Source organism: Mytilus galloprovincialis, chromosome 1 (genome assembly GCF_965363235.1).
Source record: "Mytilus galloprovincialis chromosome 1, xbMytGall1.hap1.1, whole genome shotgun sequence".
In the NCBI taxonomy this organism is placed as follows: Eukaryota; Metazoa; Mollusca; class Bivalvia; order Mytilida; family Mytilidae; genus Mytilus; species Mytilus galloprovincialis.
Window position 1 is genome coordinate 33,268,420 of NC_134838.1, and position 19,190 is coordinate 33,287,609.

General features: G+C 31.9%; 1 protein-coding gene across 1 annotated transcript; it reads left to right on the top strand.

The window, feature by feature from the left end:
- Positions 1-403: 403 nt before the first annotated feature.
- Positions 404-9,582, top strand: LOC143071968 (protein O-glucosyltransferase 1-like). Its single transcript, XM_076246695.1, has 10 exons — positions 404-615; positions 2,451-2,547; positions 2,972-3,109; positions 3,543-3,678; positions 4,503-4,624; positions 5,123-5,282; positions 5,463-5,521; positions 6,114-6,281; positions 7,498-7,554; positions 9,421-9,582. Exons 1-10 carry the CDS (start codon positions 465-467, stop codon positions 9,551-9,553), a joined length of 1,221 nt encoding a protein of 406 aa, XP_076102810.1. The 5' UTR covers positions 404-464; the 3' UTR covers positions 9,554-9,582.
- Positions 9,583-19,190: the final 9,608 nt, after the last annotated feature.

Genomic DNA, 19,190 nt, shown 5'->3' on the forward strand with positions numbered 1-19,190 from the left:
ACATATTCAATGGTATACATAAAGTACATGATTTAAGGAATTTGCAGTGGAAGGCAAATCTAATTTATAACAGACAGAACAATTTTACAAAATTTGGCAAGTTTGACAATTAAATTGTAGTCATCAGAACAAAAAAGTTCACAATATTTTATAGCATTTGGCTTTTTATACACATTACAGGGCAAAAGCCTTTTTCTTTCATTTGAAAAAAAAGTACATTTAAATAGATAATGAAATTCATCACCAATTTCACATAAATTGCATAAATCACAAATGCGATCATCACGTTCAACACCCCAAAAACGACCTTGTTCTATTGGCAATTTATGGTTCATACATCTAAAATTACAATATGCCTTTCGAAGATCATATGAACTGGTATCCAACTGAAAGTCAAGTGTACCAGATTTTATAATTACCGCAATCTGGGACCAGTCAACTTGAATACAGTTTGATATGTCAACATGCATTTCTTTGCTATTATAAGATATATATTTATTTATCTAGTTATTTGCGACTTGTCATTATGTGAAGAAGAGTCTTGCGGAACAGGTATCGATGGGAAATGTGAATCTAAACCAACAGAAGATCACGAAAAGACTAAATATACTAAAAGTAGTTATATTAGATCAATTTTTTTAGTACACGTCAACAGATTGGGAACAAACCCTCTATATGATGATTATACCTGTATAGAGGGATAATCCTTCTATAGAGAAAATGCAAGTTTGCCCTAATTTGCTTTAAATCCAGTGTAAACAAAAATACCCCTATTTTATCCCTCTAAAGAATGATTATCCCTCTATACAGGTATAATCACCATACAGGGGGTTTGTTCCCAACCTGGTCAACATTGAAAACAAGCTGTAGTTTGACAAAAGCACCATATAAAAAAAAGCTTTTGAACGACAGATAATTCGGTCTAGCTGTAGTCTCGCAGAGCTCTGTAGTATTTAACTGGAACTGTGAAACAAAACTTCCTCCAATAAAGGAGTACATCATCTCCATCAAATCACAAATTAGTTTATTCTAATGCTAAAAATGTTACATAGTTATACATATGATGAGTAGTCCTCCACCGAAAATACTAACTAATTTATCCTGACATTAAAAGTTGTTTTTGGCAGCTATTGTTGATCAGATGCATTCAATGAAATAAACTGTAATTCTTAGAATCTTTGTCCTTTTTGGTCTATAGATAGCAGTCTTTTGGTCAATTACATGCTATAGTCATGATAGTAATTAATAACATATCAAATTATTACATTACAATAACCTTTCCAGTGTACTTATACAAAAGAATTCAATTACATTGCCAGTGTAAATGCATGGTTACATTACAATTACATTACTAGTGCAATTGATTACATACTAATTACATTGTCAATGTAATTAATTACATTACAATTACATTGCCATTGTAATTGATTACATTACCATTACATTGCCAGCACACTTTTCAAATAACATTACAGTTACATAAGTCTTAGTTAAAAAGTTAATCATATATATATATAAAATGAAAAAACAAACCAGCTAATACGTATGTACTTAAAGTCTTTAACTCTTATGATAATTTGAAATTATCAAAAAGATGGAATGTTTTATAGTACAATGTACTCGAATTGATAAGTTTCAGTGTCAGATTTACTTGGTGGCATAATTGGGGCCTCAATGATTTTTTCTTTCTTATTTTTTTTTGTATTTCACTCTGTTTTCTCTGTAAATCTAAATAAAAAAACTTAACATGGAGAGAATTATGTCATGTACATGTATGTATAAAATAATTTAAAAGCAGTTAAAAATTTATCTGAATTATAATCTTTGAAAAATGAAAACATTGTTACCAGGGATGGAAATTTATTAACAACTAATCTGTATCCTGGCATTCATATAATAATTGCTCTCTTAACTGAAGTTTTTCGATAAAGATTGCATGAAATGCAAGCAAATCCTATGGTTCTGGCTTGATATCTTAATGTTCCAAGGCTTATCACTACCTTTGTTATACATGTTATAAATACAAAAAAATAGAGCGCATTGATCATAACATTCTGTACATCCAATCCATTAACATTTCCAGAAATTTATCAATGAAAGATATGCTCAGATATTCAAGTCACAATATTATGATTTACTTGTTAAGAAAATTACTTAACTTTTGCAAGGTGCAGCAATCTAATATCTGTTCTAAAAATATCAATGATGTCATTGTTTAAGTCTTCTTTAAAAATTGAAGTAATAATCCTTTGCCCATTATTGTAATCGAATATCATCTAAAACCAATGCTTTATACATATTACAATATCTAGTTTTACAAACTGTACTGCTGATAAATTAAAGCAATCTTTACCCCTCAAAGCTAACTTGTTAATAAGCACTTTATTTGATTTGTAATTAATTGATGCAAAAATTTAATACTTTTAATGTTTTACATATATGTTTTATAGCTGAAAATAAAAAGTGGCAGAAATATATAAAGAATATCAAGAAAGCTGTTAAAGAGTATAAAGATTGTAATCAAGATGATTGTTCCTGTTATGAAAGGTAAACAATAAAAAAAAACCTGTAGTAGTATCTTTCACTACAGAATATGATGAGGTTGTTTTACATAGATGTGCGTTTATAATCACAGTAGTTAATGCATCATAAATATTAATTTAATTGTCAAATATATTATAACAAAAGAGAGGGGCGAAAAATACCAGAGGGACATTGAAACTCATAGATCTAAAATAAACTGACAAATTGCAAGGCCATGGCTAAAAAAGAAAATTGCAAATAGACAAAATAATACCATACTCATTGTAGCAATCAATCTATATTTCATCAAATATATATATGATCATGATGATGAGTTATGTACATTCAAATATTTAAAATACCCGGTTTACGAAAAAATGGGGTACAAACATGTATTTACCGATGTTTCAGCTTTTTGTCCTAACATGTTTTATTTTGTTTCATACAGTGTTATTGATTCAGATTTAGCTGTATGGAAAGAAGGCATATCTAAAGGACAGTTTGACAAAGCAAATGGAAAAGGAACGCATTACCAAATAATAAATCATAAACTGTACAGAGAGGATGATTGCATGTTTCCTGCAAGGTATGTATAACTTTTAACCTCATTATCATTCACTTCTTTTAAACATTTTGTGTGGTTGGTGTAAATGGCTTATATTTTGGGAAAAGTTATATTATGACATTTATGAGCTGCTGAAGTTATTTCCTTTTGAAGCAACAGCTGTTGGTGGTGCTAAATTGTAGAGACGAAGAAAACAAGACCCTTGACACTTTTTGACAGTATGTACCTACAAAAAATTCAAAGAGAAAAGAAGAGATGATAGTCCTGACACGTAAAAAGGAAAACTTCCCTTATATAATACAGGGGTAAATAGATATAAGAAGATGTGGTATGAGTGCCAATGAGACAAGTAAGACTTAGTTTACTTTTTACTTGGATTTTGTTATTGAGCAATTCACAAATGCTTAGACAATACAAATATTGTTTTAACAATACTCTGATTTTTTATTTGCAGATGTAGTGGTGTTGAACATTTTATATTAGAGATAATTAAGAAGCTACCTGACATGGAGATGTATATTAATGTCAGAGATTGGCCTCAGTCAGTCAAGTTCCAAAGTCCAATTCCAGTTTTCTCATTTAGTAAAGTGGTAAGAATATTGGTCATTAAACCAGAACTTTACTGATAATTTTCTATATCAACTATGAAGTTTAATTCTATTTTATTTATACTGAAACATTGTCACATAATAATATGTGACATCTGAGTGAATTAATACTGTTACAAAATCATGAATAGATAGGTTTCACAAATTGATAAAGAGTTACTTCCCCTTTGTCTATTTGTCAGAATTGTACTAAAACAAATTTCTTCACAATTCAGCCAAATTCAAGTTGTTATACTGACTGCTATACTTTAGAAATTTTAAATTCTTTGAGCCTTGCTCTATTCAACACTACATTTACAATCTAGAAATGATTTCTTATGAGTCTTTGTTATAAATATCACATGTTTCAATTTGGTTAGTTGAAATAGAAAATGAACCATTTACCCCTCCAAAATTACAGCCAAGGGTATCAACTGAACATCTAATTACATCATATATAAACATATCTTTATGCTTCTTGATAGAGTTACAGAAATAGACTGAAATATAATATAATTCTTTGTATACTATTGATAAACAGCAGCTTTGTTTAACATAGATATCTTACATGACACAACATATCTGTGTTCTTAAAGATCCACTGACTTAAAGGGCCAGTAGTTATTCACGCAGTTACTAAATGCTTATGTCAATGACTTCTTGACAATTATTAACATTAAAGAAGACTTTCAATAATTTAATGTTGTAAATAAGATTGACAGTATTTACTATTTGTATAGATATTATTCAGCTGACACTTTCACCTCAATCCATGATGGTTGGAAGTTATGTTTTTTTTTTATCAAAATTTTTATTTATCTTTTCAGGACTATGAAAACTGGGATATAATGTATCCAGCATGGACTTTTTGGGAAGGTGGACCAGCAGTCTGGCCTATCTATCCTACAGGTCTAGGTAGATGGGATGAACAGAGAATTGTAATACCAAAGTAAGTAATTGAGACATATAAAACCTCAATAGATACACTAGTTAAAAAAAAAACATGTGTTAAATTGGGTTTCTTCTAGCATGTGATCTTTTTCCTTAAAATTTAATGACTAATCCAAACAAATTTATTCAAGAAGAATATTAATTCAAAAAAAGAATGAAGTTTATCTTGTAAAATCATAGATAGAATAGATCAATTGCCAGATTTTGATACTGAATTTGTATTCCCCTACAATCATAAAATATTAAATGATTATAATGATAGAAAAATCACTATTTTACTACACAACTGGAGTAGAAAAAAATCTTTTCATCATGATTATGATTTAGACATTGCATGGCTGGTTTGAATCCTTATTGTCAATATCCACATTTTGAGAACCACTATCAAAGCTGTTGTAGGCTAGATATATATGTTTATGGAATGGGTTATTGTAATCTTTCACACTCAGGGAATATTTAATTCATCCGATTTTTATCGTTTAATTGTTTATCATAGAGCAGCAGAGAAATGGCCATGGGATAAAAAGTATGATAAAGGATACTTTAGAGGATCAAGAACAAGTCCAGAGAGAGATCCTTTGATACTGCTGTCTCGTAAGGAACCAGATCTAGTCGATGCTAAATATACAAAGAACCAGTCATGGAGGAGCAAAGCTGTAAGTGTTTAAAAATGTGTTAATTTCACGATTTTTAAGTGTAAATAATAAAATTCATTTTGTTAATAATTATCTGTAAACTTTTTAATTTATCAGAAAAGCAATATGGGAAATAATTGTCTTGTGCCAGTTGTTTTTAGATGATTTTAATATAATAAACAGAATTATTTATAACTTCAGGATACATTAGGAGAAGATCCTGCAGAAGAAATTAGATTGGAGGATCATTGTGATCATAAGTAAGAACATTATGTAGAGGGAACACTACAATTTGTATTTTCTTAAAATTATGTTGTGTAGCAACTAATGGGAAACTGTATATAACTCTTCTATTACCAGTGTTTCTTTTCTGCATTCCCTCAGCTGACTCTTTTTATTTAGTTTCAATGTGTTAATTGATTGATAGATAAAAAAGTGTACATAAAGCACAGTCATTACTTTAATATATAATTGAGGGGGCTGATGGGTTAATTTCGTTCTTCGTGATCGAGGATGTTTTCATTTCGTGATCCGTGAAAGATGCCAATTTTTATCGTGATCTGTGATTTTGAGGAAATTAAGTCGTGATTTGGTAATGTTAATTTTTTGTGAATCGTGATTGATATTTTTTGTTTTCCGTGATCCGTGATGAGGACCCCCCATTAGGCCCCGTGAATTGAAGATTGAATTGATCTTTTTAGAAACTCATGTTTTCCCACAATTATTTCAAATTGTGTATTATATCCCTCAAAATAATACCAGACATGGTACATGTAATAATTGCTTTGAAGTGTCAAAATAAATTTGAAATCTAGTTGATTGAAATAAGATTATGTAAATTATATTTTTCAGGTATCTGTTCAACTTTCGTGGAGTTGCAGCTAGTTTTCGATTAAAACATTTATTTCTGTGCAATAGTGTGGTATTTCATGTGGGAGAGGAGTGGTTAGAGTTTTTCTACCCTGCCATGAAACCTTGGGTTCACTACATTCCAGTAAAGAAAGATTTGAGTGATGTTAGGTAAGTAACTGTAATTTAGTGCCATTGTTGTCTCTAAATGTCTCTCAATAGAGTAAAATGTACAATATTTCATATAAAATAAGTACTAGGGTCTTGTATTATCATTTAATACTTAAAACATATGGTTTACAATGAGAAATGTTTACAGCAAATTTCCATAGCATTTTGTTATAGAACTAAATTTCCTAAATAATTTATGAACCTTTTTTTTATTAACTTCAATTGAGGAAGGACTATTGGAATACCTTCTGCCTCAAATTGTCAGTCTAAATTAGTGTCTATTTTTCTAATGGGTGAGCAGGGACTTTCTATACTAACGGGACTTGTCTCTATTGATTTTAACTGATTACTAAGCCGTCTGTTTAAAGCTACCACCCAACAATAAACTTAGTTTCGTATCTCTGATATAAGATGATGAGTAGCTATTTGCGTATTTCACAGTTCATTGTAATTATATAATTATTATTAATTGTTAATATAAAATCTGATTAATAGCCATTTACGATGACAAAAAGTATAAGATTTAAAAAGAATGATGAATTATTAAACTTAGACGTATCGTTTTAAAGAACATCCCAGTTGTGTATAATGGAAATACATATCAAACAAGATGGCGGCTACTGAAAATTCAACGAACAAATACCTCAAAGTTCAAAGATCAATATTTAAAAAACGATCCGAGAAATCTTTTGAAAAACAACATTTTGCAATGACAAAATTTCATAAAAACGATTTTTGTTAAACTTGAACATATAGTTATGAAGAACACTTCGTAAATGTGAAATGATTTGCTATAAAGTCACATGAAATCAGTTACGGCCGAGATCATTCTGATAATTTGTATAGACATCGTTATAAATGACCAGTACCATTAGTATAGAAAGTCCCAGAGATAAGTTAATTCGCATAATTTGTCAAAAGTTATATTTGTTAGTTCATCTTGAATTTTCATACATATTTTTTTAGGCAGTAAAATACCCCCCAAATGTCTTCATGAACACATTTGGTGAAAAATGTTAATATTCAGTAATAATTTTCTTATATTTTGTAATCCTCAGTTGCATAGCATATTATATTGTTTTTTCATTATCAAGCATCTGGTATGTGATATGTACTCCATTAATTAGAATTAATGAATAATGTTAATATATTAGATTCTGGTTTTGCCGATGGCAATTTGATACTCATGGTAACTTTTTCATTTATTTTATTTCAGAGAACTATTAGTTTTTGCTAAAGAAAATGATAATGTTGTTAAAGATATAGCTGAAAGGTAAATACATTTAATTTACATACAGATACACGTATAAAATATTTTAATACAGGTATATTCCACAATGCTTTGGGATATAAACCAAGAGTTGTTAATATATATGTCGTGTACAAGTTGCGATTTTGTACAGGTTATAACATGTACAAAAATATTGTACATGTTATTACTTGTATAATGCAAAAATACAAGTTATAACATGTACAAAAGTACCTCGTATGTTATAACCTGTACAAAATATTGCTTAAAAATGGTTTTAACTTGTACAAAATCGAAAAAAAAGGATATGTTTCTATTATCGCAACAGATGTTATTGACCTCAATAATATTTTCATAACGTTTTTATTATTTCTTCATGTTAGTGTGTTTTGTCCTTTTTTGATACAGTTAATGTCCAGGGGTCGGTATTACGAAGCATTCCTAAGACTTGTCATAAGATATATCTTAGGACATGTCTTATGGTCCTCTTATGACTATCTATGGACATATCTGTATTTGATGAATTATAATTGTGAGTGTCCACTTTGAGGGCAATAGTAAAATACTTTCATTCTAGTTCACACTAAAAGACATGAGGATAGCCAGGACAGATGTGTATACAAATAAAATTGGGAATGGAAACGGGGTATGTGTCTAAAAGACAACAACCAGACCATGGAGCAGACGACATCCAAAGGACACAAATACATGCTTTCAAAGTAGAGGATATATATTTAAAACATCAAAATGACACCCGCCTCATGCAATGATCTTATAGTTTATATAAAAAAAAAAATTATAAATTTACATAAGTCATGCTGAAGGCCAAAAATGTTGAATAGTAGATCCAAAGATATTGATAATGAAGCGTGGTCCAATGAAAACTATTTCAGCTCTCTCTTGCTTTTACAGAGTAAGCATATAAGACATTGTTTTAGTCTTTGCATGCTTTAAAACGAAAGGGAGGAGTATTACCCAAAATTTTTAGGCATCGTTCTTAAAATTTTTGGAAGAATTTAGTTACTAGTATTTAATGTAATTGTCATTGAGGAAATGCAAGCTTTTAGTAAATAGTGTCACTTATTTAAGCCATGATGGACTACATAAAAATACAATTACATGAAAACACATTTTGCCAACATAAGTCATGAAACATTTATTTCTGAAACTTTGTGATCATTGTTCTCTAAAGAAAAAGACACGTTCTGGTCTATTTATTGTTGTTCTTTATGCATTGGGGAATTTAAATGTATATTTTACTTCATTAAGATTTACCTTAAATTTTGTACAAGTTAAAACCATTTTTAAGCAATATTTTGTACAGGTTATAACATGTATGAGGTACTTTTGTACATGTTATAACTTGTATTTTTGCATTATACAAGTTATAACATGTACAATATTTTTGTACATGTTATTACCTGTACAAAATCGCAACTTGTACACGACATATATTTCTGAATCTAGAAACACTTGTAAATTTCAAAATCACTTTTATGGCACAGTTGTTATCTAATGATATTGAGATTTCAATACAACAGTTATGTCTTTTAGTTATGAGTAAGAAGTTTTGTTGTTAGATATGATGTTTATTTTGATGTATAGTTCTTTATTGAAACAATACTGTTTTATACCATCTGTTTGAGAGTTTAACAAGCATTTGAAAGACATTTCTTTATATTATAGAATTTATTCTTTGATAATATTAAACTGCCATAAAAAATCAACTAGGCAATGTTTCATGTGGGTCATGTAAAAAGTCTATGTACCAATGTAGCTCCATAAACCCTGCCCCCTTTCTCTAAGTATGCCTCTGTTTATTTTATTAAAAATGTATATGCATTGTATTAATTAAGATAATTGAATTTTGTTTATTGTTTTTCTTTCCAGAGGAAGACAGTTTATAATGGACCATTTAAGGATGGAAGATGTCTCATGCTACTGGGGAAAACTGCTTAAAAATTATGCGAAACTTTTAAAATTTAAACCTAAAAGAAATGAAAAATATAGACAATTCAAATAAAAAAGAATCAAACCAATGACTTCAAAAAATTTAATTCATTCATATCAAATTTTTGTAGTACAATTTACATAACTATTGTGTACAATTTAAAAGAAGACTAAATGTGCAGTTTGTTTCAAAAGACCAATTTATATAATTAAGTGCCATATTTTATTGTTTAATGGATTTTCATAAAATTGTGTATGTTTTATGCCACATTCTTAAATATCTAATGTTTGTACATGTATTGTGTTACTGTTTTTGTCCTTGAATTGTCAGGGTTAGTCAAATTATATCTATAAGTTTTGGGACCAAAAACAAATTTGTATATTTACGTTTTGGGACCAAACAGCATATATCAAACCTAAGACAAAAATCATTTAATATGACACATACTTAATGTATCCTGATATGATCCTGCAGAGGCAAGGCCGTAGCTACCCTTGAGGCAAGTGAGGCAATTGCCTCACTAAAATTTCGACACTGATTATTTTTTTTTATACATATATATAAATATAATAGTCATTTGTTGTTCTGTCTCAACCTTAATTTCTATAACTTGTCATCATTCCTTTTAAACTATTCTTCCTGTATATAACTCAGCATCTCAACGGGTGATGTTTCTCGATTACACCTAGTAACGATAATCATCATGGATCTTTAGTTAAAAACAGGCTCTTGCAGAAAAAGGAAAAGCGACACTGAAGGTAAAGAAGGAATAATTCTGGTAAACTATTTTTTTTTAACAGAGTCTGAGTATTGCATATAACTTCATTAGAACAATCAAAAAACGATAAGTAGACTGACAAATAAAGTACTGGTCTTCGGAAGGGGGCAGTCCTGTCTGCGTATTCATTTCTCCGTTTCACCAACTTTTGACAAATCAAGTACTGGGCATCGCAAGGGGGCAGTCCTGTCTGCGTATTCATTTCACGAACTTTAAACTTTCTCTTTACAGATAAATGAAATATAAATAATATGAAACATGAATGCATGGATTAGTTTTTATCCTTGTTTCTTTAACCTTAAAAATTGAAAGAATATCCCATATTCCAATTTGATATTATTGAGGAATGGTAGAACCTTTAACACAGGATTTGTCTTTACTTATTCGGGACTACGGAATTTCGTTTCTTTATATTCGGGGTTTCGGAATCGGACACCCCAAACCCTAACCCCTAAATTTATAGATTCTGGAACTAAAATACCACCAACTATTTCCAGAAATAATTTGAAATTACGGAACTACATGTACAAACGTCAAAAACTCCATTCCAATTCCCCTGTACCCATATATACTTACTCTATAGATAGAATCATATACATGTATCTTATCTCATTCTATCCCTAGTTTGTCTACTCTTTGTCAGCATAAAAGCAATTTTAATATTTTGTAACTGCGACTGTATGATGGTGCTTACAGGAAAGCTTAATTCCCTTTTGCAAACACAACTGTTACTACCGATGCTGCTACCGAATTGCTGATGGAGAAGGAATTGGAAGAAGACATTGATCATTGTGTTGATGATGATGTGCTACCTTTAGAAACACAGACTGCCCTGAAACAACTGAAAACTTGACAAAGAGCATGCATGAGTGGCGTGAGATTGTGCAGTCTTGCCATATGCTCCATGTTCATCGCGATAAGGATATCAGCAGACCAAATTATGATTCTGAAACGATTTGACTGAACCGGCCATAGAAAAATTTGGAAAACTCTACTGAATCGATGTTTGTTCTATGTTCTGGCAGCAGACTCAAATCAGTGATATTTGGACGATTATCTTACATATAAATTTAAATAAAGTTGTTATAAATTTAATGTTAGTAAAAGTCTTAAAAAATGAAAAATTTATATAAAAAGTGTCCAAATTCAAAACATTATCAAACTCTCTAAAAATGCCTAGAATGCAGGATTTTGCACCATTCATTTCATACCCTCCAAAAAAAAAAATTTTGCCTCGCTTCGCTCGGCTAAATTATTTTGCCTCACTAAAATAACATGCCTAGCTACGGCCTTGAGAGGGATCTTTATTTTGAGGAGTGGAAAGTTTGTAACAGTGGTTAAATAAAATTCTGGTTCAATTATCAGAGGAGAATTATGCTCCATTGGAATACATGGGCAGGCGCGGATCCTTTTTTTTGGACGATCAATGCATTTGAATGGGGACATGTTATTGGAACCCCCCCTTTGTCCTGGGTTAGGAACCCCCCTTTTTAAAATGGCTGGATCTGCCCCTGATGTGATCCGGATTTTACTTCAACACTGTTTCAAACTTTTCATTAATTGATTATCAGGATTCTGATCTCTTTATGGATTCTTGATCAGGATACTTGATGTGTGTGAGGATCACAAAGACATATATTTGATAGAGTCATGTAATTTTTCATTATTCTTCAGTTTTTATCACATGTTTTTTACAAAGCAATTTGTTATACTTCCCCGATGATAAATGACAAATGAAATTCATTTAGGAATAATTAAAAAAGAAGATCTCTTAGAACATTATCTGTTAAACTAGTTCACAATATTTTTTTTTATTGACACTAAGTTTTTGGTAAATTGCATGAAGCAGTTTGTTTTACAACTTAGTACCCTGTGTGTATAAACATTGAAAAAAGTTTGTTTGTTTGATGCTTAAAATAGATTTATCTATGGTAGATTTATATTAAAAATATAGTATATACATTTTATATGAAATTTGTAGAATTTTTAATTAGAAACAAACTTATAGATTTATTAAAAATGTATTTTGTTTTGAAAATCTGTCTGTACAATGTTGATCTTATAGAAACTGCCAAAATGTTGATTTTATTTTGATTTCATTAAATAATACATTGTGCATATTTTATCATGTGCTATTCATGATTTATTTTCAGTATATGGAAAAACAATAAATTGAATATGATCATTCCATTTAACGACTGTGATTTGAATACAATTATTGAAATCCACATGACATAGTATTTGATCGATGCTTGATAATTCTAGAGGGTTTCTTATCGTCGAGTTGCAAGTTGCGAGTTAAGAAAGTCGAGTTGCGAGTTAAGCAAGTCGAGTTTCGAGTTACAAAAGTCGAGTTGCGAGTTACGAAAGTCGAGTTGCGAGTTAGGAAAGCCGAGTTGCGAGTTAGGAAAGTCGAGTTGCGAGTTAGGAAAGTCGAGTTGCGAGTTAGGAAAGTCGAGTTGCGAGTTACGAAAGTCGAGTTGCGAGTTACGAAAGTCGAGTTGCGAGTTACAAAAGTCGAGTTGCGAGTTAGGAAAGTCGAGTTGCGAGTTAGGAAAGTCGAGTTGCGAGTTAGGAAAGTCGAGTTGCGAGTTAAGAAAGTCGAGATGCGAGTTACAAAAGTTGCGAGTTAAGAAAGTCGAGTTGCGAGTTAAAAAATTATTGTTTACACCGAATTTTCAGGTTTGATTCACATTTGAATCCCAACCTTTTTAAGATTTTTATAAAAGAATTTAACCGGATGCATTAAATGAAACCCTAGATGCTGTTGATAAATGACCGCAAAATTGAGTGCCTCATGTATGCAGAGGATCTTGTTATTTTTTGTCTAGTTTCAAGGCAAGTCTTTCAAACACGAGTGTTTAGAGGTCACTCTATCTAAAACCAAAGTTAATATGTTTAACAAACCTGGAAAAATTTTAAAAGAATATTTGTATTGCGAAAAAGATATAATAGAATGTGTTTACAATTATAAGTATCTAGGTTTAAAATGTATATTGACTTTTTAAGAATGGAAAGGGAGAGCTATACAAAAAATCACTATAAGCAATATTCAAATTGCGAACTTCATCATCTTACAATCCATGTAATTTTACTCTATAACATATATATATAGTGCAGGCGATTTGGTGTCACGATATCACAGTAGCATGGGTTCGAATCCCGGCGAGGGAAGAACCAAAAATTTGCAAAGCAAATTTACAGATCCAGAGATCTAACATTGTTGGGTTGATGTTTAATCTAATTAAGTTTAAAATAACTTATAATTGACAATATCAAACATGTGAACACGTCTATATAACTCAAGTTTAAACCTAAGTGACTCTGTTTAATAAGTTACCCAATACTTTCAGAGGCGGATTTAGGAAGGGGCGGGGCCAGGGGACCCCTTTTTGGGAAAAAAAGTGTTTGCTTATATAGGGAATCACTGAAGCGTGACTGGAGCGGGCCCCCTCTTAGGTCAGTCAGTGGGCCCCCACTTATGAAAATTTCTGGATCTGCCACTGACTTTAAAAAAATACGTATGAAATCACGAATATAGTTTTTACAATAGTATCTTTGACAGCTACATTTATAAAATAAAGAATAAAAATGGGGAATGAGTCAAAAAGACAGCAACCAAATCAAAATATACAATTCAACCAAAGGTCATTAGGTCTACAAATTAACACAGCGAAAAATCACACACCTAGAGGGAGCCCTGAGCAGGCCCGAAACACAATATAGATAGATAAAGAATGTAGAAGCCATTCTATGCTGCTAAATATAAAGATGAACCAAAATTAAAATGTATACAAGAGCAACAAAGGCTAAAGGTTCCTGAAATTGGTCAGACACAAAAAAGCGACGTGTTTAAACTGGTTTTATTCACGCCCATCATATCCCCCTCATTTCTAGCCAATGCATAAGACATAATAATTTTAACATCCTCAATTTTGAGTGTCACTGACAAACAATAAATTTTGCGGTCCCTAACGAATATTGCTCGGCTCCGCAGCTGCCCCAAAAAGCCCACTTTAAGCGAAATCTGCAGAAGGGGTGTTTTACATATATGAAATATAGTTTAGTTGCTATGTCCCTTTACGTTTAATACGACGGTGCTATGTATGAAATTTAAAAATAATTAAAATGCAAGCCATCTGCTGTATTTCAAAAGGCTATCTGCTTCTTCAGAAAATACTAAACGTAGTGATTATCTAGTCCATTTTATTTTTACAAGAGACTCAGATAGAGTCCAAACCACAAAATAATCAACAACACTATATACAATTCTATAAGAAATCATCATTCCGAAATGTTATCAGTTACACCAAAAAATTGAAATATTTTAGTTTCCACATTTTTACGCAATTCGACTTTTGTAACTCGCAACTCGACTTTCTTAACTCGCAACTCGATTTTCTTAACTCGCAACTCAACTTTTGTAACTCGCAACTCGACTTTCGTAACTCGCAACTCGACTTTCGTAACTCGCAACTCGACTTTTGTAACTCGCAACTCGAATTTTGTAACTCGCAACTCGACTTTCGTAACTCGCAACTCGACTTTCTTAACTCGCAACTCGACTTTTGTAACTCGCAACTCGACTTTCGTAACTCGAAACTCGACTTTCGTAACTCGCAACTCGACTTTTGTAACTCGCAACTCGACTTTCGTAACTCGCAACTCGACTTTCGTAACTCGCAACTCGACTTTCGTAACTCGCAACTCGACTTTTGTAACTCGCAACTCGACTTTTGTAACTCGCAACTCGACTTTTGTAACTCGCAACTCGACTTTCGTAACTCGCAACTCGACTTTCTTAACTTGCAACTCGATTTTCTTAACTCGCAACTCGATACTCGACAACAAGTGAATCTCATAGAATTATCGTGCATTTGTATCTAAATCTGCTCCATTGTATTTACATTTATAGTACATTTATGGCTTATATAATGAATATGCTGGAAATATGTTGAGAATATTTTATTTTATTATGAATTTGTTAGGAATAAATTATTATATTTTTTAGAGTTATTATTGATTAGGAAATAAGGGGCCATCCATAATTGTCAGCCATTTTTCAAAATGTGCAAAAAGTAATCTCCCCTCTCAAACAGCTAACCAGGTTTTCACAGCATCCTTTTAACCAGTATTAGGTTATATATGAATGTTTGTCATTGCCAGCGATATTGAATCTGGAAACAAAGAGAACCTAAGTTGAAACGTCTTTCCTGATTTTTTTAACATTGAAAGTCTTAAAAAATAAAGGTTATTACTATAAGTATCCCTTAAATATTATCAATGATCAATGACAATAATGTCAAGGTCAGATAAAACCTGACAGTCAGACATATAAAAAAGAAGATGTGGTATGATTGCCAATTAGACAACTGTCCACATAAGAATCATTCCATACACTAAATATAGTTGACCTTTAGCTATAAAGAGTAAAACCAAACAATGAAAAACTTGCCATTGACCAATAAACCTTGAAAATGAGGTGAAGGTCAGATGATATATTACAGACAGACCTGTACACCTTACAATCATTCAATGCACCAAATATAGTTGACCTATTACTTTTAGTAAACAAAAAAATATTAAAGCAGGAAAAGTAAACAAGGACAGGCATGATCAACCTTACAATTCTTCCATAATTCAAAAATAGTTGACATACTGCTTATAGTATATGAGAAACTTACCTAATCCAGTACACTTAACCTTGATCACTAATCCATGAAATGAGTTCAAGGTCAAGTGAACCCTGTATGATGGACAAGTAGACATTGCATGTAAACAATATACCAAATACAAAAATATCTTATTGCTCATAATAACGAGAAATTCTCTTAAAAAAGGAGCTACATTTTTAACCATGTGAGCTTTTCTCATCACTTGGCGTCCGTCATCCATCGTCTGTCGTTAGCTTTTACAAAAATCTTCTTCTCTGAAACTACTGGGCCAAATTAAACCAAACTTGGCCACAATCATCATTAGGGTATCTAGTTTAAAAAATGTGTGGCGTGACCCCGCCAACCAACCAAGATGGCCGCCATGGGTAAAAATAGAACATATGGGTAAAATGTAGATTTTGGCTTAAAACTCTGAAACCAAAGCATTTAGAGCAAATCTGACGTGGGGGTAAAATTGTTTATCAGGTCAAAATCTATGTGCCCTGAAATTTTCAGATGAATCGGACAACCCGTTTTTTGGTTGCTGCACCTGAATTGGTAATTTTAAGGAAATTTTGCTGTTTTTGGTTATTATCTTGAATATTATTATAGATAGAGATAAACTGTAAACAGCAATAATGTTCAGCAAAGTAAGATTTACAAATAAGTCAACGAGACCGAAATGGTCAGTTGACCCCTTTAGGAGTTATTGCCCTTTATAGTCAATTTTTAACCATTTTTCCTAAATCTTAGTTATCTTTTACAAAAATCTTCTCTGAAACTACTGGGCCAAATTAATCCAAACTTGGCCACAATCATCTTCGGGGTATCTAGTTAAAAAAATGTGTCTGTTGACCCGGCCATCAAATCAAGATGGTCACCACGGCTAAAAATAGAACATAGGGGTAAAATGCAGTTTTTGGCTTATAACTCAAAAACCAAAGCATTTAGAGCAAATCTGACAATGGGTAAATTTGTTTATCAGGTCAAGATCTATCTGCCCTGCAATTCAGATGATTCGGACAACTCGTTGTTGGGTTGCTGCCCCTGAATTGGTAATTTTAAGGAAATTTTGCTGTTTTTGGTTATTATCTTGAATATTATCATAGATAGAGATAAACTGTAAACAGAAATAATGTTCAGCAAAGTAAGATTTACAAATAAGTCAACATGATTGAAATGGTCAATTGACCTCCTAAGGAGTTATGGTCCTTTATAGTCAATTTTTAACAATTTTCATAAAATTTGTTTGTAAATTTTTATTAACATTTTCCACTGAAACTACTGGGCCAAGTTCATTAAAGATAGAGATAATTGTAAGCAGCAAGACTGTTTAGTAAAGTAAGATGTACAAACACATCACCATCACCAAAACACAATTTTGTCATGAATCCATCTGCTTCCTTTGTTTAATATTCACATAGACCAAGGTGAGCGACACAGGCTCTTTAGAGCCTCTAGTTTTTAATCCATCCATTAACTGAGAAAATGAGAAAATAAGAGTTCACATGCTGAAATGTCTCGCATACTTTACTTATCATTGATATTATGTTGATAGTCCTAAATATAAAGCTTTATTACAACTGTCGCATAAACTTAACATAAACCAAGACAAGAGGCTGTCACAACGACAGCAAACCGGATTTATTAATATTTATTTGTGTCCTGGCAATATCACAAGAACCATTAGGGAGCTACCATTTGATTTTTATGGGGGGGCTAGGATGAAAAATTTTGTCCTGCATTTTTTTAGCTGTAATCTCTGTCCTGCCTTTTTATTTTTCACTCTGTTCGGTCCTGCCTTTTTTTAAAAAATTTATCCTGACTTTTTTTTACCTAAATTGTCGTCCTGACTTTTTTTTTTTTGCAAGTGGGTCATCCTGCCTTTTTTTTACTCAAAACTCCTGTCCTGCCTATTTTTTTCAAATTTCATCCTAGCCCCCCCATAAAAATCAAATGGTAGCTCCCTTATTGATGAATGGTCAAAGTGAAAATCGTCAATATCAAATTTGACCTCCATTTTGTCATCAGTATCAATATCTTAAAATTTGAAAAGCTTAGATTGAATGGTTCATGAGTAAATGCATCAACGTGAATGGAAACGCCATTTCACAATCTTTCAAGAACCATAACCCCTGAAAGGTAAAAGTCAAAATCGTCATTATTGAACTTGACCTCTAATTTACCATCAGTAACAACATATAAAAATTTCAAAAGCTTTGGTTGAATGATTCATGAGAAAAAGCACGGACACGACAGGAAACACCATTTTTCAATCTTTCAAGAACCATAACTCCTGAACGGTAAAAGTCAAAATCGTCATTATTGAACTTGACCTCCATTTTGTCATCAGTAACAACATATTAAAATTTGGGAAGCTTAGGTAGAACAGTTCATGCGTAAATGCACGGACACGACTGGAAACTCCATTTTTCAATCTTTCAAGAACCATAACTCCTGAACGGTAAAAGTCAAAATCGCCATTATTGAACTTGACCTTCATTTAGTTGTCAGTAACAACATATTAAAATTTTAAAAGCTTTGGTTGAATGGTTCATGAGTTAATGCACGGACAACATTTGATTGCCGAAATCCGACCGACCGACCGACCGACCGACCGCCCGCCGTACATCCCCAAATCAATAACCGACATTTTTGTCACAAAAATCCGGTTAAAAACTAAACATTGACCAATGGACCATGAAAATAAGGTCAAGGCCATATGAACCGTGCCAGGCAGGCATGTACAGCTCACAATTCTTCCATACAAAAAATATAGTTGACCTATTGCTTATAGTTTAAGAAAAACAGACCAAAACTCAAAATCTTAACTTTGACCACTGAACCATGAAAATGAGGTCAAGGTCAGATGACACCTGCCAGCTAGACATGTATACCTTACAATCATTACATACACCAATTATAGTAGACCTATTGCATACAGTATAAGAATAACAGACCAAAACATAAAAACTTAACTATAACCACTGAACCATGAAAATGAGGTCAAAGTCACCTGCCAGTTGGACATGTACACCTTACAGTGCTTCCATACACCAAATATACTAGACCTATTGCTTATAGTATCTGAGATATGGACTGACCACCAAAACTTAACATTGTTCACTGATACATGAAATGAGGTTGAGGTCAAGTGGAAACTGTCTGACGGGCATCAGGACCTTGCAAGGTACTTAGATACCACATATAGTTATCCTATTACTTATAATAAGAGAGAATTTATCATTACAAAAAATCCCAACTTATTTTACAACTA